Below are 23,671 nucleotides of genomic sequence, written 5' to 3'. Positions count from 1 at the left end.
TTATAAAACTTCTGAAACCTATATACCCAAGACCATTTTCACTGCAACTGCACAATTAAGTGACATCTTGGGATGCATATATTAAAATCTAGGCTAAAAGTTCCTCTGAAAACCTTAAACATCACTGCACGTCATCCTCTCGCTCCAGGCCCTCTTCTGGGGCGTCTGGCATATCCTGGCTGGAGACCCGCCCCGTGGCTGCCTCCTCCAGCCGCAGGTTCACATGTGCACCCCCTCCCCTCCCTGAGGTTACTGTCTGCATGCCACCCCAGCTCGCTTCACTTTTCTCTCAATTTTTCTTTTAGACTTTCTATTTCTTCACTTTTGGAGCAGTTTCTTCTTCTGGCTTTCCAGCTTATCAGCTCCCTCCCCGGCCGCCTCTGCCCCACATTTATTCCACCTACTGAAAAACTGCTCTGTTGTGGTGCCTTGACCTCACATTGCAATAGTTCCTGCAGGTATCCGCCCAGGGCTCAGCTCCTCTATGGTGAAGGCAGAGAGGTCACCTCTCCAGCCACAGATGCATCCACCCCACAACCCAGTCAGCCACCAGGCCAGCGTCACCTCCAGGTATCATCAGGTATCGTTGGCCACGCCAGGCAGTCTCCCTGACATACCAGGAGCACGTGCGGGCTACCCAGTGTCCCCTCCGTGGACACCTATGTTAACAGTGCCTCCAATTTCTGTGTGTGCCCCGTGCCCCAGCTCTAGGATGCACATACCCACCAGTTCCACCTGCCCAGCTGACTCCCCCCAGGTGGTCAGTCACCCACGGCCATCACTCCAACCTGGACAAAGGCCGGCAGCCATGCTGACCCCTCACTGGCAGAAGTCCCTGATGATTTCTTTAAGGTATAATGGACATGAGTTTGAGCAAACTCTTAGAAATAGTGAAGGACAGGGAAGCCTGGCGTGCTGCAGCCCATGTGGTCACAAAGAGATGGACACAACTGAGTGACTGAATAACAACATATTCACAGGAAGGCTCTGGCCAGGCTCACAGGCACCCTTGTTTGAGTAATAGAAGCACTCCCATGAGAAGAATAAAATGAAATAGGTGGCTGAGTGGGCCAACCAGGAATGGAACCCCTCCCCTAGGACAAAGAGCCCTGAGCTGGACAGGCCAGACAGGGCCCTTCCTCCCCATCCCAGCTGTCTGGGGCCCCGACCAGCTGGGCCCCCTTATCTGCTCTCTGGATGAGAACCTGTGAAGTGCCTGCCTGACACATGCAGGAAAGGTAAACTGACTTGATCTCAGGAAAGCAAGGCCCCTGGTAACTCTCAGGAAAAGGCCTCCATTCCGGCCTGCATCCCTGAGGTTCTGCCCTCAGGCACACAGCTCCTGGGTGGTGCTGGCCCAGTCTCCGTGCCCAGGCCTTGGTCTGGGTCTCACCCTCAAGAAATCGTGAACTCTGCAGATGGTGAGGACTCTGACTCAGGCATCCTCCTGCAAACATCGTCCTGTTCTTTGCGAAGTTCTCCAATGTACAGGAATTATTAGGTTTTGCGTATTCACAGCACTGGGCTCTCCTTCCAATGTGGGGACCTCTCGAGGGTTAAGCGGAGAAGGAACCTAAAGGTGAGGCAAGGGGACCCGCGCATCACCTGCCTCTGTAGACAAACTTCATGGGCTCCACGGCCAGCGCAGTGGCCACCACGTCATCCGCGTTGTGTCTGCGAAATCCCACCACCATCAGCCCGTCCAGCTTGCCCACGACGAAGACCAGGTCATCCTGAAGGCAAGGACGCTGGTTGGGCAGAGGACACACAGCAGGCCCCGTGGCTCAGGGCCTGAGACAGAGACCCGACAGCCCACAGACCAGGTAACTCACAGACAGGCCCTGCAGGCCCCCTGCCCACGGTGACAGGAAACACAGGTGGGCTGACCTGGGGTGAAGGGGCCCTAAGCCTGGTGTGCCAGAGTGGGGATGAGGGGGCGTCCAGAGCAGGCGTCAGCGCAGGGAAGGTCAGAGGTGGGCACACAGCGAGGGTCAAGTCTGTAAAGCACTCAAGGCTAGGGACAGGGAACCCCAGCCTGACAGCACTGATGGTTGGGCAAGATGGGACTCCGTCATGGGGCCTGGGCACTGTGGACACTGAACAGACCCCTCCCCAGCTCTGAGCCTGGCTGGTGGCCCGGGTTTGGCAGCAGGACACACTCACAGGCCCGATGAAGCCCAGAAGCCCTGTCCTGGTGAAAGGTCGGTCGGAGACAGGTGCGCCCCCAGCGGTGACCGGGACAGTCTGCACAGAACGCAGAGGACAACAGTCCTAGAAGCGCTATCACCACATCTCCCAGGAGGGGATAAGGCTCCCCACCCAACCCCAACCCACCCCACCCTGAGGCCAGAGGCCCTACTGGCTGGCGTGACCTCCATCAGGCTCCTGCCAGCATGGCCTCCAGGGCCCAGGCTTCCCCTCCCACCCCTGTAAAGGCACTGAATTCTCCCGAGGATCCAACGGCTCCAGACCCGAGGCCAGCTTCCCCAGGCCACCCAGGGTCCATCAGGGCTGTAGGCATCCTGAGGAAGGCCACACTCCTGCACGCCTCACCCACCCTCCCGCCACTGCTGTGGGACCCGCAGGGACCTCAAAGACGTTTTTGGTGATCCCAAGCAGCCCATAGTACGCTGTCGCCGTCGCACTGGAGTCCACACAGATCTCTCCAACTTCATCAGTTTTGCAGAGATGAGGGGTGCCCTCCACCTTCACAACACACACGTTAGCTGAAGAGAGAAAACAACCCTGGAGAGCACGCACACGGACACTGAGGTGGACCATCCAGACACCTGTGTGAACAGAACCTGCAGGGTGGACACCAACGGCTGTGCTCGCGCTGCAGAGACCCACACCCCCCTGGCCACAAGCCTGCGTGGTCTGTATGTGGTTCGTGCAGGTGACAGAAACTGCTCCCAGTGACATGGGCTCCGTGGTCACCCTGCACTGCCCTCCTGAGCCCTGTGAGATGGGAGATGCTACTGCACGCCTCTGTCTTTGAGGCCGGCTCACACTCCAGGCCTGACGACCCGACTCCAGTGCAAGTCCCTCTTGCGGCCCCTCCCACAGCCCAGTGACCCCCTGCTGTCTTCACCAAACAGCATCCCCACCAACATGGCCACCTGTGGCCCAGCCCTCAGCTTTGGGGACCTTGCCTGTCTGGCTCCTGCAGCCCCAGTTACCAGCCTGGCCACAGAGCAGACATCCAGAAAGGCCTTGATTAGAGTGACATGCATACCAGAATATGCAGCATCCCTTGAATGGAACTCAGTCGCTCAGGCAAGAACCAAACACCCACAGTACTGGGCGAAGTCCAGCCTTCACCTCTGCCAAAGGATTCCCTGATTGACTCTCATCTCCAGGATGAGTGAGGAAGACACGCAAGGAAGACGGTCCGGGGGATGGGGGCGGACCCTGGGTCAGTCTCTTCTGTTGGTTCACAGATCAGGTCATGGCATCAGAGGGGCAGGGAGCAAGGGCGGTGCTGCCGCCTGGCCTGCCCCCTATATACACACACTTGCACACAGTCCAACCTCCCTCCCACAGAGACCCTCCCACGTCACAACCAGACAAAAAGGCACAAACCCTGCACGTCCTGGGGACAAAACCCTGGGGCTGACTCAGGAGAGGACTGTGCACCTGACTCAGAGCTGTACCCGTCCTGTCGATACACACACCTGGGGGAGCATGCACACACGCAAGCACACACACACGCAAGCACGCACACACGCACGCACCCTGGGCAGCAAGAACACACGTGCACACACACGGAGGGGGGCACGCACACATACACACACCTGGTGGAGCACATACACACATACACACACACACCTAGGGGAGCATGCACGCACACACACCACACACTCTCAGGGCAAAAAGCACATGCACACACCTGGGGTGGCATGTGTCCACATGCTTGCACACACACACACCCAGGGCAGCAAGCACACACACGTACATGGCAGGGGGGCCCACACGCATGTGCACACACACACACACCCCTGGGGGAGCGCACACACATACCCAGGGCAGAAAGCACACACATATACCTGGGGGGGCACATATCTGCACACATGCGTAAACACACACACACGGGGGGCACACGCACACAAATACATATACCATGGGCAGCACACATGCATGCACACACACTTGGGGAGCACATGTCTGCACATGTGCACACATGCACACAAAGTGGGAGCACACACACACACCCAGAGCAGTAAAAACATGCACACCCACACATATGCACACACACACACGGGGGACAGAGCATGAAGACACACACACACTCAAACCCAGGGCAGCACATGTGCGCGCACACACACACACACTTGTGACAGCACATGTGTGCATGCACACACACCAGGGGTGGCACAGGTGCATGCACACACACACACACACCCCTAAGGGGACCACATACACATCTGGGGCAGCACATGTGCATGCACACACACACACACCCCTGGGGGAGCACACACACACCTGGGGTGGCACATGTGCACCCAAGGTGGGCACATGTGTGTACACATACACGCACACCCAGGGCAGAACATAAACACCCAGGACCATGTGCACACATACAGACTCTGGTCCAAGTTTAAGAATAAAATGAGCCCCACTATGAAAGTCCTTACACTTTCAATCAGAAGAATCATCTCTTTTAGTATTTCATCAATCTTTAAAAAAATTCCTGTGTTCACCTCATAAAAGCTAAGAATCACTAAGACCTTGTTTTTTACTCCATAAGATGTTTATCCTTGAGTCCCTGCTTCTGCAGAACTTGTGTCATTGTTCAGTCACTAAGTCATGTCTGACTCTTTGTGACCCCATTGACTGTAGCATGCCAGGCTTCCCTGTGCTTCATTATCTCCCAGAGTTTGCTCCAACTCATGTCCATTGAGGTAGTGATGCCATCCAACCATCTCATCCTCTGTCTCCCCTTCTCCATCTGCCCTCAATCTTACCCAGTATCAAGGGTTTTTCCAATGAGTCAGCTCTTCGCATGAGGGGGCAAAGTATTGGAGCTTCAGCATCAGTCCTTCCAATGAATATTCAGGACTGATTTCCTTTAGGATGGACTGGTTGGATCTCCTTGCAGTCCAAGGGACTCTCAAGAGTCTTCTCCAACACCAGAGTTCAAAAGCATCAATTCTTCAGCACGCAGCTTTCTTTATGGTCCAACTATCATACCCTTACATGACTACTGGAAAAACCACAGCTTTGACTAGACGGACATTTGTTGGCAAAGCGATGTCTCTGCTTAGTCTAGGTTTGTTATAGATTTTCTTCCAAGCAGCAAGCATCTTTTAATTTCACGGCTGCAGTCACTGTCCACAGTGATTTGAGAGCCCAAGAAAATAAAGTCTGTCACTGTTTCCATTGTTTCCCCATCTATTTGCCATGAAGTGATGGGGCCAGATGCCATGATCTTCATTTTCTGAATGTTGAGTTTTAAGTCAGCTTTTTCACTCTCCTCTTTCATCAAGAGGCTCTTTAGTTCTTCTTCACTTTCTGCCATAAGGGTGGTGTCATCTGCATATCTGAGGTTATTGATATTTCTCTCAGCAATCTTGATTCCAGCCTGAGCTTTATCTAGCCTGGAATTTCACATTATGTACTCTGAATGTAAGTTAAATGTGCAGGGTGACAATATACAGCCTTGACATACTCCTTTCCCAATTTGGAACCAGTCCATTGTTCCATGCCCAGTTTTAACTATTGCTTCTTGTCCTGCATACAGATTTCTCTGGAGACAGATAAGGTGATCTGGTTTTCCCGTGTCTTTGAGAATTTTCCACGGTTTGTTGTGATCCACATAGTCAAAGGTTTTAGCATAGTCAATGAAGCAGAAGTAGATGTTCTTCCGGAATTCCCTTGCTTTTTATATGATCCAGTGGATGTTGGCAATTTGATCTCTGGTTCCTCTGCCTTTTCTAAATCCAGCTTGCACATCTGGAATTTCTCAGTTCAGGTTCTGTTGAAGCCTAGCTTGAAGGATTTTGAGCATTACCTTGCTATTGCTAGCATGTGAAATGAGTGCAATTTTGCAGTAGTTAGAACATTCTTTGGCATTTCCCTTCTTTGGGATTGGAATGAAAACTGGCCTTTTCCAGTCCTGTGGCCAAACCTGAGTTTTCCAAATTTGCTAGCATATTTAGTACAGCACTTTAACAGCATCATCTTTTAGGATTTGCTCATCTGCAGAACTGATGAGTCCTTGATGGGGGTAAACATATATATGCAAGGGAAAAAAGACAACTCACTCTCTAAAACAGTAGAACTCGAAACAAATCTATTAGGTTTGTGCAAAAGATCAGTTTTGCACTGTTGAATTTTGCCTTTTGATATTGGAATAGTCTTAAATATATGTGGTTGTTATACATCATTTTAATGCACATTTTTTTTTGCTAAGAAATTACGTTAGACAAAAAAATTCAAGTGCTTTTTTTTAAATTCAAGTTCAAAACAGGTCGTAAAACAGAGGAGACAACTCACAACATCAACAACGCATTTGGCCTAGGAACTGCAAACAAATGCACAATGCAGTGTTGGTTCAGGAAGTTTTGCAAAGGAGACGAGAGCCTTGAGGATGAGGATTGTGGTGGCCAGCCACTGGAAGTTAGCAATGACCAACTGAGAGGATCACTGAAGCTGGTCCTCTTACAACTACACAAGAAGTTGCCAAAGAACTCAACACCAACCATTCTATGGTTGTTCAGCACTTGAAGCAAATTGGAAAGGTGAAAAAGCTCCTAAGTGGGTGCCTCATGAGCTAACTGCAAATCAAATAAAATCATCATTTTGAAGTGTCATCTTCTCTTATTCTACACAATAACAACGAACCAATTGGACTGTGACATGAGACAAAAAATGGATTTTATATGATAACCAGCAACAATCAGCTCTGTGGTTGGACCAAGAAGAAGCCTCAAAGCACTTTCCAAAGCCAAACTTGCACCAAAAAATTGTCACGGTCACTGTTTGGTGGTCTGCTGCCGGTCTGACCCACTGCGGCTTTCTGAATCCCGGTGAAACCATTACAACTGAGAGGCATGCTCAGCAAATCAATGAGATACACTAAAAACTGCAGTGCCTTCAGCTGGCATTGGTCAACAGAGTGACCCCAATTCTTCTCCATGACAATGCCCAACTGCATGCTGCACAATCAATGCTTCAAAAGTTGAATGAAATCAGGCCACAAAGTTTTGTCTCATCTGCCATATTCATCTGACTTCTCGCCCACTGACTACCACTTCTTCAAGCATTTCGACAAACTTTTGCAGGAAAAATGCTACCACAACCAGCAGGATGCAGAAAATGTTTTCCAAGAGTTCATCTAATCCCGAAGCACAGATTTCCTTTATGCTACAGGAATAAACAAATTTATTCCTCACTGGCAAAACTGTGTTGACTCCCTAAGATGGCAGAGGAATAGGACAGGGAGACCACCTTCTCCCCCACAAATTCATCAAAAGATCATTTGAATGCTGAACAAACTCCACAAAACAACTTCTGAACACTGGCAGAGGACACCAGGCACCCAGAAAGGCAGCCCATTGTCTTTGAAAGGAGGTAGGACAAAATATAAAAGATAAAAAGAGAGAGAAAAGAGTTAGGGACGGAGACCCATCACAGGGAGGGAGTCATGAAAGAGGAAAAATTTCCAAACACCAGGAAACCCTCTCACTGGCGGGTCTGTGGGGAGTTTTGGAATCTCAGAGGGCAACATAACCAGGAGGAAAAATAAATAAATAAATAAAACCCACAGATAACGTGCCTAATTGCAGCTCCCACCGGAGAAGTAGCGCAGATGCTCGCGTACACCACCAGCAAGCGGGGGCAGAACAGGGGGGCACAGGTTGCATGCTTAGGGTAAGAACCGGGCCTGAATGTCCTGAGGACAATCTGAGGGAGCTAACGTGAGATAGCAATCCAAACTATGGGATAGCCAGAGAGAGAGAGAAAAAAAAGAGAGAGAGAGAGAACGTTCCCACAAAAAGCTCTAACCTAAGGCACTGCCAGGCCTGCTCACAGAACAAAGGACTGAGCAAATACCAGAGGAGAGCTAGCTGGCTTCGGACTGGCCCATCCCCTGCCACAGGCAAGGAGGCAGCCGGGCGACAGGAGAGCCAGAAAGGGGCAATCTCAGCCCCAGGGACAGCATCCTTTAGCAAACTGCGAGCAGGCTCCCAGGCGCTAACTAAGTCTTCCTGGGATCCTGGACAGTTGACATCTGCTGGAAGGGTCGCAGCCAGGGATCAGCTCCCCAGAGGAGACACACGGCACACCTGAGATGGCACTCCCGCTGTGCACCCAGGAAACCAAGCGGCTGGGACTGGGGAGGTGATAAGACACACCGCCCCACCTGGGGAGAGTGCACTCACCAAGCACCTGGTCACCTGAGCTGCTCGGACCTGGGAAGGGCACAAAACGCAGGCCCATCCGAGTCTGCGCCTTTGTGGAGTACCTGAGAATCTGAACCTGAGTGGCTTAGACCTGCGAAGGGCACACAACCCAGGCCTGCTTTAGAGAGTTGCAGAGCAACCTGGAGCCTGAGCAGTGTAGACTGGGAAAGCACACACGCAGTGAGTGGGGCGAACCCAGTGTGGCCGAGACACTGCGAGCACTCCCCACGCATGCCAGTGATATTGGTTGCATTGTTCCTGCCTCCCCACAGCATGACTGAACAAGTGAGGCTAAATATGTGACCACCTTTGCCCCCTTGTGTCAAGGCAGAAATTAGACACTGAAGAGACTTGCAAACAGAAGAAACCAAAAGAATCAGAGGGACCCACTTTGGAAGTGACAGGTGCAACAGATTAAAACCCTGTAGTTAGCACCAACTGCAGTGGAAAGGGCCTACAGACCTTGAGAAGTATAAGCTGGAACAAGAAATTATCTGAAACTGAACTGACCCCACACTGCCCTCAACAGCTCCAGAGAAATTCCTAGATATATTTCTACTATTCTCACTTTTTAAATTTAAAAAAATTTTAAGTCCTTTATGACCCCCTTTAATTTTCATTTTTATAAACTACTATTACCTTGCAAAAAAAAAGACCCTATTTTTAAAGCAAATTTCATACATGTTTTTTACATTTTTCTGATTGTGTTTTGTTTTTTTAATATTGTATTTTTGACAGTCTAACATCTACTCTAGATTTTTAATCTTTGCTTTTTGGTATTTGTTATCAATTCTGTACCTTTAAGAATCCAATCTTCAGTACCCATTTTTACTTACAAGTGTGATTACTGGCTTGATTGCCCTCTCCCCCTTTGACTCTCCTTTTTCTCCCCTAGGGTCACTTCTATCTTCTCCCTCCCCCTTCTCTTCTCTACCCAACTCTGTGAATCTCTTTGGGTATTTTGGGCTGTGGAGAACACTTAGGAAACAGATTACTGGCTAGATCTGTTCCTCTCCTTTTGACCCACCCCACTTCTTCTCCTGGTCACCTCTATCTCCTTCCTCCCTCTTCTCTTCTCTATGTAACTCCGTGAACCTCCCTGGGTATTCCAGGCTGTGGAGAGCACATAGGGAAGTGATTACTGGCTAGATTGCTCTCCCACCTTTTGATTTCCCCTCTTCTCCTCCTGGTCACCTCTATGTCCCTCCCCTCTCTTCTCTTCTCCATGTAACTCTGTGAACTTCTCAGGGTGTCCCTCACTGTGGAGAATCTTTTCTCCATTAACCTAGATGTTTTATCATAGGTGTTGTATGGATAGAGCAGTCTTGAGGCTACTGTAAGAACAAGACTGAAAACCAGAGGCAGGAGGCTTAAGTCCAAATCCTGAGAACACCAGAAAACTCCTGACTCCAGGAACATTAATCGATAAGAGCTCATCCAAAAGCCTCCATACCTACACTGAAACCAATCTCCACCTAAGAGCCAACAAGTTCCAGAGCAAGACATACCATACAAATTCTCCAGCAACGCAGGAACATAGCCCTGAGTTTTTATATACAGCCTGCCCAAAGTCACAACAAACCCAGAGACACCTCAAAACTCACTACTGGACACTTCACTGGGCTCCAGAAAGAAGAGATCCAGCTCTACCCACCAGAATACCAATGCAAGCTTCCCTAACCAGGAAACCTTGACAAGCCACTTGTCCAACCCCACTCACACGGAGGAACCTCCACAATAAAGAGGAACCACAAACTGCCAAAATACAGAAAGGCCACCCCAAACACAGCAATCTAAACAAGATGAAAAGGCAGAGAAATACTCAGCAGGTATAGGAACGTGATAAATACCCACCAAACCAAACAAAAGAGGAGACAGGGAGTCTAACTGAAAAAGAATTCAGAATAATGATAGTAAAAATGATCCAAAATCTTGAAAACAGAATGGAGTTACAGATAAATAACCTGGACACAAGGATTGAGAAGATGCAAGAAATGTTTAACAAGAACCTAGAAGAAATAAAAAAGAGTCAATCAATAATGAATAATGCAACAAATGAGATCAAAAGCACTCTGGAGGAAACCAACAGTAGAATAATGTAGGCAGAAGATAGGATAAGTGAGGTGGAAGATAGAACGTTGGACATAAACGAAGCAGAGAGGAAAAAAGAATTAAAAGAAATGAGGACAACCTCAGAGACCTCTGGGACAATGTCAAACACCCCAACATTCGAATCATAGGAGTCCCAGAAGACGAAGACAAAAAGAAAGGCCATGAGAAAATACTTGAGGAGATAATAGTTGAAAACTTCCATATTAATGGGGAAGGAAATAGTCACCCAGGTCCAAGAAACCTAGACAACCCCAAACAGGATAAACCCAATGTGAAACACCCCAAGACACATACTAATGAAATTAACAAAGATCAAACACAAAGAACAAATATTAAAAGCAGCAAGGGAAAAACAACAAATAACACACAAGGGGATTCCCATAAGGATAACAGCTAATCTTTCAATAGAAAGTTTTCAGGCCAGAAGGGAATGGCAGGACAGACTTAAAGTGATGAAAGAGAAAAACCTACAACCCAGATTACTGTACCCAGCAAGGATCTCATTCAAATATGAAGGAGAAATCAAAAGCTTTACAGACAAGCAAAAGCTGAGAGAATTCAGCACCAACAAATCAGCCCTTCAACAAATGCTAAAGGATCTTCTCTAGACATGAAACACAGAAAATGTGTATAAACTCGAACAAAGTAAATGACAACACAATCATACTTATCAATAATTACCTTAAATGTAAATGGGTTGAATGCCCCAACCAAAAGACCAAGACTGGCTGAATGGATACAAAAACAAGACCCCTATATATGCTGTCTACAAGAGACCCACCTCAAAACAAGGGACACATACAGACTGAAAGTGAAAGGCTGGAAAAAGATATTTCACGCAAATAGAGACCAAAAGAAAGCAGGAGTAGCAATACTCATATCAGATAAAATAGACTTTCAAAGAAAGGCCGTGAAAAGAAACAAAGAAGGACACTACATAATGATCAAAGGATCAATTCAAGTAGAAGATATAACCATTATAAATATATATGCACCCAACATAGGAGCACCGCAATATGTAAGACAAATGCTAACAAGTATGAAAGGGGAAATTAACAGTAACACAGTAATAGTGGGAGACTTTAATACCCCACTCACACCTATGGATAGATCAATTAAACAAAAAATTAGCAAGGAAACACAAACTTTAAACGATACAATGGACCAATTAGACCTAATTGATATCTATAGGACATTTCACCCCAAAACAATGAATTTCACCTTTTTCTCAAGTGCACACGGAACCTTCTCCATGATGGACCACACCCTGGGTCATAAATCTAGCCTTGGTAAATTCAAAAAAACTGAAATCATTCCAAGCGTCTTTCCTGATTACAATGTGGTAAGATTAGATGTCAACTACAGGCAAAAAAAACTATCAAAAATACCAACATATGGAGGCTAAACAACATACTTCTGAATAACCAACAAATCACAGAAGAAATCAAAAAAGAAATCAAAATATGCATAGAAATGAATGAAAATGAAAACACAACAACCCAAAAGCTACAGTACTCAGTAAAAGCAGTGCTAAGGGGAAGGTTCACAGCAATACAAGTTTACCTCAAGAAACAAGAGAAAAGTCAAATAAGTAACCTAACTCTACACATAAAGCAACTAGAAAAGGGAGAAATGAAGAACCCAGGGTTAGTAGAAGGAAAGAAATCTTAAAAATTAGGGCAGAAATAAATGCAAAAGAAACAAAAGAGACCATAGCCAAAATCAACAAAGCTAAAAGCTGCTTCTTTGAGAAGATAAATAAAATAGACAAACCATTAGCCAGACTCATGAAGAAACAAAGGGAGAAGAATTAAATCAACAAAATTAGAAATGAAAATGGAGAAATCACAACAGACCACACAGAAACAAAGGATCATAAGAGACTACTATCAGTGACTAGATGCCAATAAAATGGACAACTTGGAAGAAACGGACAAATTCTCAGAAAAGTATAACTTGCCAAAACTGAACCAGGAAGAAAGAGAAAATCTTAACAGTCCCATCGCAAGCATGGAAATTGAAACTGTAATCAGAAATCTTCCAGCAAACAAAAGCCCAGGACCAGATGGCTTCACACCTGAGTTCTACCAAAAATTTAAAGAAGAGCTAACACCTATCCTACTCAAACTCTTCCAGAAAACTGCAGATGAAGGTAAACTTCCAAACTCATTCTATGAGGCCACCATCACCCTAATACCAAAACCAGACAAAGATACCACACAAAAAAAGAAAACTACAGGCCAATATCACTGATGAACACAGATGCAAAAATCCTTAACAAAATTCTAGCAAACAGAATCCAACAACATATTAAAAATGAGAGAGTCAGTTCCTAGGCAGGTTGATAGGGAGTCTAGGGGTCCCCAAGGAGAGAGGGGTCTGGAATTCTCAAGGAGGAAGAAAGGACAAACTTTTTTTCTTTCTCCACATTCCTTAGGATTAGATAACAATAATGTATCCTGCCTGAGGACAGTCTTTGGATTAAACCTTCTGGCTAATTCTGTTATCTTAAAATGTAAATTATGGGAGTAGGTCTGATGAGGTCTTTACAACCTCCATTCTTTGGAGTACAGAACTTCATTGCTAACACTAGCAAGTGGGTACTCTTCTGCCCCCTTCTGATGCCTATGTCAGAAGCTTTCTCTATCTCCTTTATACTTTAATAAAACTTTATTACACAAAAGTTCTGAGAGATCAAGCCTCGTCTCTGGCCCCAGACTGAATTCTTCTCCTCCGGGGGCCAAGAATCCCGGTGTATTCGCGTGATTCAACAACAACCTTTCATCTTGGGGGCTCATCCGGGATCCTTCAGGACAAGGTAAGGATGCTTGGAGCCTGAGTTCTTTGTTCTCTTAGCAAACACGTTTTCTGCTGTGCTTTACTACTCTACTGTGTGCTTGTGTGAATGAATGGCATGCCCTACGTGAAGCAAGTAAGGAGCCCTGCTCTGTGGTCCCACGGTGATCTCATAGGGCTTATGGCAGAAACCTGTCAGGGTGTTATATCAACCTGCCAATGCCAAGAGGCACCCAATGTCTCCCTCAGGAACCGACCAGAAATGGGCAAAGTGTGTGGACCGAACTCTCCTTTCTCGGTCAAACTTTTCGGTCTCTTTGACCATTTCATAACTCCTTGGGAATTAGAAGTACTAACCTAATCTATTGGATCATAGACTTTCAAGGGACTTGTGATCTATACTGCTATTGTGTACTGTGGCTTAGGTCCCAAACTTGGATTGGTATTCAAGAAAGCGCCTAGCCTCGCTAGGAATCGAAAGTTCGGAAGCTAGATGGAGCTCTAGCTCCCAGAACATCTCTGAGGTTAAAGGTTACTCAGATTGGGACTGCAATGGGTTTTTTTCTCTGGTAACGCCGACTCTTAGTAGATCAGAGGAGGCTGTTATACTGGTGTGGTGATGCTTGGAAAGAACATCTCAGTTTTATGTTCACGTCGGTCTTACTGTAGTCAGGAAATACTCAGGGTTGTGCACAGGCACTCAGGTGACGAATGTTTCCCCTAGTAGTCTCAGCTTGGGAGGCAATCCGAAGGTTACTCTGATTCACCGTGGGTGACATCAGAGGCAAGCAAGGTTAAAGGTGAAGAGCTGGACGTCAAGTAGGGATGCTATCAAGTCTACCCCTGGTACATCCCCACCCCATCTCGGTGGCAGAACCGGAGGGACGAGTACGGCGCCTGCGTCGGTAAGGGACAGACTAAGTCCGACCAGGAAGGAAAAGCTTTTGGTGTAACGTCTGTCTACACCCCCATCTAGAGCAGGGAGGGACGCCTCCAGTAGAAAAATGGTGCTGGTCGCTTTTTTTCTCTCTTACAGATGGGAGCTAACAATTCCAGCCTCACTCCTTTGAAATGTATCCTGAAAAACTGGGATAGATTTGATCCCAGGGCTTAAAGAAGACACACCTGGTCTTCCTATGTGATACTGCATGGTCACGGTATCCATTGGAGGATGGCGAACGGTGGCCAGTTGGAGGGTCTCTTAAGTATAATACTGTTCTACAATTAGACCGGTTCTGTAAGGAACAAGGGAAATGGGTAGAAGTAGCATATGTGTTGCCCTTTTTCTCTCAGTGAAATATGCCAGACTTATGTCCTAAGGGTATAGATTTGGGCGTGAAACCTTCAGCTCCCTCCTTTACATCTCCTGTCTCAGTACGACCTCAGACTACTCTGGTTTCAGTAGACACTCAGATCATCGAAGTAAGAGATGAGATGGAGGACAGGAGACAAAGAGAAGAGGAAAAACAGGTTTCTCCAATCTATCCCTAGGATCATATGCGCAGAGCAGCCAGAGAGACTGAGGAACAGCCACACAAGCTGTTGCCTCTTTATGAAACACCCACCGGGAGAAATAATCAGTCTGTGAGAGTTAATAAGCCTTTCTCTTATCAAGAAATACAAAGAATCAAGGAGGATCTGGGAGACTAGAGGACCCAGAAAAATATATTAGAGCCTTTAAAGGTGTTACTCTGCTTTATGACCTCACTTGGAAGGATGTGATGTATATCTTGGGACAAATGCTGACTCCCGAGTCAAAGACTCGAGTTTTGGGAAAAGCGGTTGCTTATGGAGATGAATGGCTTGGTAATGAATCAGTAGGGAAGAGGGAGAATGAGATAGCGGCCCTCCCCACTGGGAATCAGGCGGTCCCAACTACAGAACCAGACTGGGACTACGACACAGCTAAAGGAAGATGGGATCAGAATCATTTTGTTAGATGTATTCTTGAAGGACTTAGGCAGGCACGTTCTAAGCCTTTAAACTATGGCAAATTGGCAGACATAGAACAGGAGGAGAAGGAAGCTCCTGGTAAATTCCTAGATAGACTGAGAGAAGGCCTTCGCAGATTCACTGAGATTGATCCCGAAAGTGAAGAGGGAAAAGCGATCTTAAAGGATAGATTTCTCACTCAGTCGGCTCCAGATATCCGCTGTAAGCTATTAAAATGGGCGTATGGACCAAATCAGTCTTTAGATACTCTGTTACAACTGGCTCAGACAGTCTATTATGGTAGGGAATATGAGGAAAAGAAAGAAAGGCAAAAAAAGACAAAGGAAAAGGCGGAAGCCTTCGCCATGGCTATGAAAAACGTTCTTAAACAGCCTGAGAAAAATGCCCAGAGGGGCCCAGGTGAAAAGGGATGGGCTTGCTATTACTGTGGAAAGGAGGAGCACCTCAAACGGGATTGCCTTCAGGCATCTAAGTCGCCCCCAGCTCCATGTCAGGTCTGCAAAGGACCACACTGGAAGAGAGACTGCCCCCAGAGGCGTAGGTCTCCAGGGTCAGACTCTCAAGACAATCAGGACTGAAGGTGCCCGGGGGTCCCCACACAAGCTCCCATCCTAATACACCTGAAGAACCCCGGGTATTAATAATTGTGGGGGGCCAATCCATCGATTTCCTTTTAGATACTGGGGCAACTTATTCTGTGCTTACTGAAGCCCCTGGCCCACTTTCTTCCTGATCCACTTCCGTAATGGGACTGTTTGGACGAGCTAAAAGGTATTATTTCAGTTATTCTTTATCTTGCAACTGGGATTCTGTGCTGTTTTCACACGAGTTTCTGATTTTGCCAGAATCTCCCTCACCCCTTTTGGGGAGGGATATACTGAGCAAGGTCCACGCCTCTGTTTTCATGAATATGGAGCCTTCCCTTTCTCTCCCTTTAGTTGAACAAAATGTAAATCCTAGAGTATGGGCTGATGGAAAATCTGTGGGTCGAGCACAAAATGCTATTCCTGTAGTTGTTAAGCTCAAAGACCCGCACGTATTTCCACATAAGAAGCAGTATCCACTGAAACCTGAAGTTAAGGAAGGGTTAAAACCCATCATCAAAAATTTAAAGGAGCAGGGACTATTAATTCCCTGTAACAGTCCTTGCAACACTCCTATTTTGGGTATAAAGAAATTGAATGGTAAATGGAGACTAGTTCAAGATTTACGAATAATAAATAAGGCTGTAGTTCCTTTACACCCCATGGTGCCTAATCCTTATACTCTACTGTCTGAAATTCCTGAACGGGCCAAATATTTCTCAGTAATTGATTTAAAGGATGCCTTCTATTCAGTGCCTTTGGCGGAAGAAAGTCAATTTCTATTTGCCTTTGAAGACGTTACACAATCAGCTTCTCAGTTAACCTGGACAGTTTTGCCCCAGGGATTTCGTGACAGTCCTCACTTATTTGAACAAAGTTTGTCACGGGATCTACAAAACTTTAATAGCTCTGAAGCGGTGGTGTTACAGTATGTAGATGATATTTTGCTCTGTGCTGAGACAGAGGAAGCTTGTTCGCGAGCCTCAGAAGATTTCTTAAACTTTCTGGCAGGCTGTGGTTACAAGTCATCAAGAGAAAAGGCTCAGCTTTGTCAACAGTCGGTTAGATATCTGGGCCTAATCATATCAGAAGGAACTAGGGCCACAGGCCCTGAGAGAATTAAACCTATACTAAATCACCCCCTACCTATGACTTTAAGACAACTGAGAGGATTTTTGGGAATTACAGGTTACTGTCGCATTTGGATTCTGGGTTACAGGGAACTTGCCCAGCCTTTATATAAAGTTATAGATGAAACTCAGCAGGCCCAAACCGACAAACTGGTTTGGTCTCCAGAAACTCAAAAGGCTTTTAAGGTTCTTCAGACTGCTCTCCTGCAAGCTCCAGCTCTGAGCTTGCCCACAGGGTCAGAATTTAATTTGTTTGTCACTGAAAGAAAAGGTGTGGCATTGGGAATTTTGACACAACCCCGAGGGCCTCACCAGCAACCTATTGCTTATCTAAGCAGAGAATTAGATGTAGTTTCACGTGGGTGGCCGCACTGCCTAAGAGTAATTGGGGCAGTGGCTTTATTAGCACCTGAAGCTTTAAAAATAATTAATGGACGAAACCTTACTGTACTGACTTCTCATGATGTGAGTGGAATCTTAAATTCTAAGGTTAATATTTGGATGACAGACAGTAGGCTTCTTAAGTATCAGTCATTGTTGTTAGAAGGACCAGTAACTAAGCTTAAAGTTTGTGGAAATTTAAATCCTGCCACTTTCCTTCCTGAGAGGGAAAATGAAACACCTGACCACGATTGTTCTCAATTCCTAACTTTAAACTATGCAGCTCGGGAGGATCTAAAGGATACCCCATTAGACAATCCTGACATGGAAATATTTACAGATGGCAGTTCTTTTGTTCGGGATGGAAAGCGTAAAGCAGGTTACGCCATGGTGACTGCTGAACGGGTTTTGGAAGTAAAATCTCTCCCCCAGGGAATGAGTGCTCAGTTAGCGGAGCTTGTGGCTCTGACCCGAGCTCTAGAGTTAAGCAAAGGGTAGCAGATGGGCCTGATAATCTATGTGAGTCTACTTCTGCTGACTCCAAAAATCCTGAGTCTGCCGTTGGATCCTCAAGACAATGTCTTCCTGTCCTGGGCTCACTCCTATGCTGCATTCCACAATCGGTCTAACTGCTGGGTCTGCGGAGTGCTCCCCTCTTCATCAGTGGAAGGCTTCCCGTGGTGGACATCCCCACTTCAAGGAAAAGACTTTCTCCAAGTCTGTGAATACCTTCGACAACAATAACATGCCTCTTCTTCATCTGATGACATCTACCAACCCTAAAATGGACTGGTGCAACACTTTGTACTCTAACTATGGAAATAATGTGACTTTTAATTTTGATTATACATTGTCTCGGTTCAATGACTATTTTGCTACATATAAGGCAAATAGGTCTAGATCTAATGGTTTTTTACCTGACGTTTATCAAATATGGGATGAGGTTATATGGCTAACTCCTGAAAAAGGACGTTTAATATCTACTGCCTCTATATGCTGGGAACAAACAGAGCCGTCCCCAAAAGTTAGCCAACAACTTAATTACAATGATTGGAAACAATTGGGATATTTGTCTCAGGAAACATGCAATGTAATCATTCCCGTGTTTTCCAATCCCAGTTCAGGTTCTCCCTTTGTCTGGCCAGGCACGAATTGGGACTGGATATCTCAGTCGCGCTGGCTTGCTCCAAACGGGACTTACTAGATATGTGGCTCTTACCTATGGGCATGGCTTCCCCCTGGTTGGATAGGGAGATGCACCCTGGGTCTAGCCTTTACTCATGGCTTTATATTTTCAGAGCTTCCAGAAAAGCCTGCTAATTTACCCCACCTTAAAACTGGGTGGGCAAGGTCTGTATTTCATTGGTATGATTATTTGGCTGCAGCGTTTGTTCCCTCTTTGGGAACTACAGATGTTATGTTACGAGTGGATGCTTTGACTAATTTTATTCAACAGGCATTACAAGAGTCTCAAAAGGCTATTTCAGCTCTTAATGCTGAACAAGCACAAATTAGAAAGGTGGTTTTACAAAACAGATTGGCTCTAGATATTCTGACAGCTGCACAGGGAGGAACTTGTGCCATTATTCATACCCAATGCTGTACATATATACCTGATATGAGCACGAATGGTACTCATTTTACTAACCACATGAACAAGATGATTAGGGCCATGGATACTCCTGAAGCCTCAACTGCCTCACTCTGGGAGACGTTAACTAGTTCCCCATGGTGGACAACTATCTTAATTACAATAATTCTGGTTGTTTTGTTCTTGCTGTTTGCTCCCTGCATCTGTAATTGTATAAATGGATTTGTTTCTAGCCTCATGAAAGCTTTTAAGTTACAAATGGTTGCTCAAACTCCTGCTACTGCTGTAGCTTCCTCCAGCTACTATTTGGGGCTCCTGGATCAGATATCCTCAATATGAGGATTAGGAAAATATGTTGCCTCACCAATTTAGGGACAACGCCCCTTGTCAGCTTGGAAGCAGTTATGGAATGAGAACGATGTCCCTTTTCCCTAGGCAACATAGTTCTCCTAAAAGAAAAGGGAGGAATGAGAGAGTCAGTGCCTAGGCAGGTTGATAGGGAGTCTAGGGGTCTGCGAATTCTCAAGGAGGAAGAAAGGACAAACTTTTTTTTTTCTCCACATTCCTTAGGATTAGATAACAATAATGTATCCTGCCTGAGGACAGTCTTTGGATTAAACCTTCTGGCTAATTCTGTTATCTTAAAATGTAAATTATGGGAGTAGGTCTGATGAGGTCTTTACAACCTCCATTCTTTGGAGTATATAACTTCATTGCTAACACTAGTAAGCGGGTACTCTTTCTGCCCCCTTCTGATGCCTATGTCAGAAGCTTTCTCTATCTCCTTTATACTTTAATAAAACTTTATTACACAAAAGCTCTGAGCGATCAAGCCTCGTCTCTAGCCCCGGATTGAATTCTTCTCCTCCAGGGGCCAAGAATCCCGGTGTATTCGCGTGATTCAACAACAACCTTTCAAAAAGATCACACGCCATGATCAAGTGGGCTTTATCCCAGGGATGCAAGGATTCTTTAATATCTGCAAATCAATCAATGTGATACACCACATTAACAAATTGAAAGATAAAAACCATTTGATTGTCTCAATAGATGCAGAGAAAGCCTGTGACAAAATTCAACATCCATTTATGATAAAAACCCTCCAGAAAGCAGGCATAGAAGAACATACCTCAACATAATAAAAGCCATATATGATAAACCTACAGCAAACATTATGCTCAATGGTGAAAAATTAAAAGCATTTCCCCTAAAGTCAGGAACAAGACAAGGGTGGCCACTCTCACCACTACTATTCAACATAGTTTTGGAAGTTTTGGCCACAGCAATCAGAGAAGAAAAAGAAATAAAAAGAATCCAGATTGGAAAAGAAGAAGTAAAACTCGCACTGTTTGCAAATGACATGATCATCTACATAGAAACCCAAAAGACTCCACCAGAAAATTATTAAAGTTGCCGGATATAAATCCACATTCCTATACACTAACAGTGAGAAAACAGAGAAATTAAGGAAACAAATAAGGAAAAAAAAAATAAACGACCCAAACAAAAAATGGGCCAAAGATCTAAACAGACATTTCTCCAAAGAAGATGTACAGATGCTAACAAACACATGAAAAGATGCTCAACAGCACTCATGATCAGAGAAATGCAAATCCAAACCACAGTGAGGTACTATCTCACACTGGTCAGAATGGCTGCTATCAAAAAGTCTACAAACAATAAATGCTGGAGAGGGTGTGGAGAAAAGGGAACCCTCTAACACTGTTGGTGGGAATGCAAACTGGCACGGCCACTATGGAGAACAGTGTGGAGATTCCTTAAAAAACTGGAAATAGAACTGCCATATGACCCAGTAATCCCACTGCTGGGCATATACACCGAGGAAACCAGAATTGAAAGAGATACATGTACCCCAATGTTCATCACAGCACTATTTACAATAGCCAGGATATGGAAGCAACCTAGATGTCCATCGGCACACGAATGGATAAGAAAGCTGTGGTACATATACACAATGGAATATTACTCAGCCATTAAAAAGAATGCATTTGAATCAGTTCTACTGAGGTGGATGAAACTGGAGCCTATTATACAGAGTGAAGTAAGTCAGAAAGAAAAACACCAATACAGTATACTAACGCATATATATGGAATTTAGAAAGATGGTAACAATGGCCCTATATGCTAAGTCACTTCAGTCATTTCCGACTCTGTGCGACCCCATAGACGGCAGCCCACCAGGGTCCCCTGTCCCTGGGATTCTCCAGGCAAGAACACTGGAGTGGGCTGCCATTTCCTTCTCCAATGCATGAAAGTGAAAAGTGAAAGTGAAGTTGCTCAGTCGTGTCCGACTCTTAGCGACCCCATGGATTGCAGCCTAACAGGCTCCTTTGTCCATGGGATTTTCCAAGCAAGAGTACTGGAGTGGGGTGCCATTGCCTTCTCCATGGCCTTATATGCGAGACAGCAAAAGAGACACAGATGTATACAACAGTCTTTTGTAGTCTGTGGGAGAGGGCAAGGGTGGGATGATTTGAGAGAATAGTACTGAAACATGTATATTATCATATGTGAAACAGATCGCCAGTCCAGGTTTGATGCATGAGACAGGGTGCTCAGGGCTGGTGCACTGGGATGACCCTGAGGGATGGGATGGGGAGAAAGGTGTGAGGGGGGTTCAGGATGGGGAACACATGTACACCCATGGCTGATTCATGTAAATGTATGGCAAAAACCACTACAATATTGTAACCTCCAATTAAAAAAAAATAATTAGTTAAAAATTTAAAAATGAAAAAAAAAATTTAAAAATGTGTTGACTGTAATAGTTCCTATTTTGATTAATAAAGATGTGTTTGAGCCTAGTTACAATGATCTAAAATTTACATCTGAAACCGCAATTATGTTTGCACCAATCTAATAAATGTCCATCCTTGTTCTGTGTGCTGATCCCCAGCTCTACCACTGGGCCAGATGCAACCATGTCCCTCCCTCTGGTGCCCAGCCTGTTCTGAGAGCCTACCAGAGGCAGAGCTGCAGACATGGTCCTGGGCCCGGGACTAGGGCGCACCATGACAGGGCCTGAGTGGAGATAGAAGCTGCTCTCCAGGGTCGCCAGAAGGTTGGGCACGGGCAGGAGGGGAGCTGGAGCACTGCAGGGTAGCCATGGCAAGGGGCAGCCTCAGAGCACATGCAGGGCACCCCCTACTCACAAAGCCACTGGCCTCTGGCTGGCTCTGCTCTAAATTCCCTGCTGTGACACTGCTTAAGGGGGGCCCTGTGGGGAGACGGTGCCATCACCCTCCCTCACTGCTGCCCCACCTGTGACTCGTGCACCATCCAGGCCCGTGGCCTTCCTGGAGCCCTTAGGGTCCCACTGCTGCTCACCTAACAGGCCCTCGGCAGGACCAAGACAACCCCATCATTGGTGCCTGCAGCTGAGGGCCTGAGGGCTGCAGGCCTCGCCAAGGGACAAGCATGTGACCGCCTGGTGCACGAGCTTCCAGTGGGGAGCTCTGTCACTACTCCCCAGCCCTGAGAGGACCAAGGCAGGGTCATGGGGCAAACACACTGCCCTTGATACAAAGGGAGGCAAAAAACAGAAAACATGTTACAAACAAAAATCCCAGCCCACATGGACCATCTGAAGCCTGGTATTTGTGTGCTCTGGAGCCCATCCAGCCACAGTACAAGACCCTTCCCCACTATGACCCCACTGTGCCCTCACCTCCAGGCATCACCTGGCCGACGTCCTGAACTGTGAGGACCGACAGCTTCTCCTCAGCATCCACTCTGATCACCCCGTGACTGAGGCCACTCATGGACAGCACAGCTCTTCTTGGAGGAGGGCCCCCCAGGTCAGGCGGCCTGGAAACAAAATTTATTAACTGACGAGGGGACAGCTCCCTGACAACAGGATGATGTGCAGCAAAGAGCCGGCTGGTGCTAGGCTGTGGGGATGCTGGCTGTGAGACCCCAGGGGCAGGCTGCATCCTCACAGGTCCGCATGACACCCCACCCCATGTGCTCCACAGCAGGGGACCAGGGGGCTGCGGGGACCATGCAATGATGCTGCATGCCTTTCAAGGAGGGCACAAAGGTGACTGCTTCCACCAGGCAGGTAGTACTGGGACAGTGCCCAGAGCCCCAGGCAGCAGGTAAGCAGAGTCCATGCTTCCTGGGAGCAAGCCCAGAGGACCCAGAGACCAGAGGAGGTGGCCTGGAGCCACGGCAGAACAGCAGGCTGCACGACCTATTCCAGCCAAAGGCCACCGAGCTGCAGCAGACTGCCCCAAAGAGGGGTCCCGACTCCCGACTGTGAGAAGCCAGGGGCAGTAAAGCGGCTGCTGCTGCAATGCCAAGTTTGGGCCTGATTGGTTTCACAGCAGCAGGAGCTGGGAGGCTGAGAATCAAATGTCACGTCTCCTCCAGTAAGAAAAACCACTTTGCTGAGCATAAGAGGTCACCGCAGAACAAAGGCATGAAGAACCCACTGTGGTCTGGGGAGGATAAAGGTGATGTTGTTAATGCTGATTCTTATCAACATGTTAAAGATTTCTTACTGCCATGGATAAATAAACAACATAATACAAGACTACAACTGAAACTCACTCTCTAACAACTAAGTTGAGAGTGGGAAATTAACAAAGTGCCCGCAAATGTGAGTGCACTGCCCTCTACCTGAGGATGGTACTCAGGGGCATGGACAGCAGCCTTAGGTGAGCAGAGGGGCATGGACAGCAGCCTTAGGTGAGCAGA

General features: G+C 46.6%; 1 protein-coding gene across 6 annotated transcripts in view; it reads right to left on the bottom strand.

The window, feature by feature from the left end:
• DIP2A (disco interacting protein 2 homolog A) overlaps nt 1-23,671 on the bottom strand; it is a 121,661-nt gene that overhangs the window by 34,045 nt on the left and 63,945 nt on the right. For all 6 annotated transcript variants that reach the window (XM_070796457.1, XM_070796475.1, XM_070796442.1 and 3 more), the window contains 4 exons: nt 22,641-22,780; nt 2,590-2,726; nt 2,164-2,244; nt 1,606-1,733 (listed from right to left, as the gene is read on the bottom strand). In XM_070796457.1, the coding sequence (XP_070652558.1) occupies nt 1,606-1,733; nt 2,164-2,244; nt 2,590-2,726; nt 22,641-22,780 (486 nt within the window). The remainder of the gene's footprint in view (nt 1-1,605; nt 1,734-2,163; nt 2,245-2,589; nt 2,727-22,640; nt 22,781-23,671) is intronic.

This window comes from Bos indicus, chromosome 1 (genome assembly GCF_029378745.1).
Source record: "Bos indicus isolate NIAB-ARS_2022 breed Sahiwal x Tharparkar chromosome 1, NIAB-ARS_B.indTharparkar_mat_pri_1.0, whole genome shotgun sequence".
In the NCBI taxonomy this organism is placed as follows: Eukaryota; Metazoa; Chordata; class Mammalia; order Artiodactyla; family Bovidae; genus Bos; species Bos indicus.
This window is presented reverse-complemented; position numbering and strand designations above follow the sequence as displayed.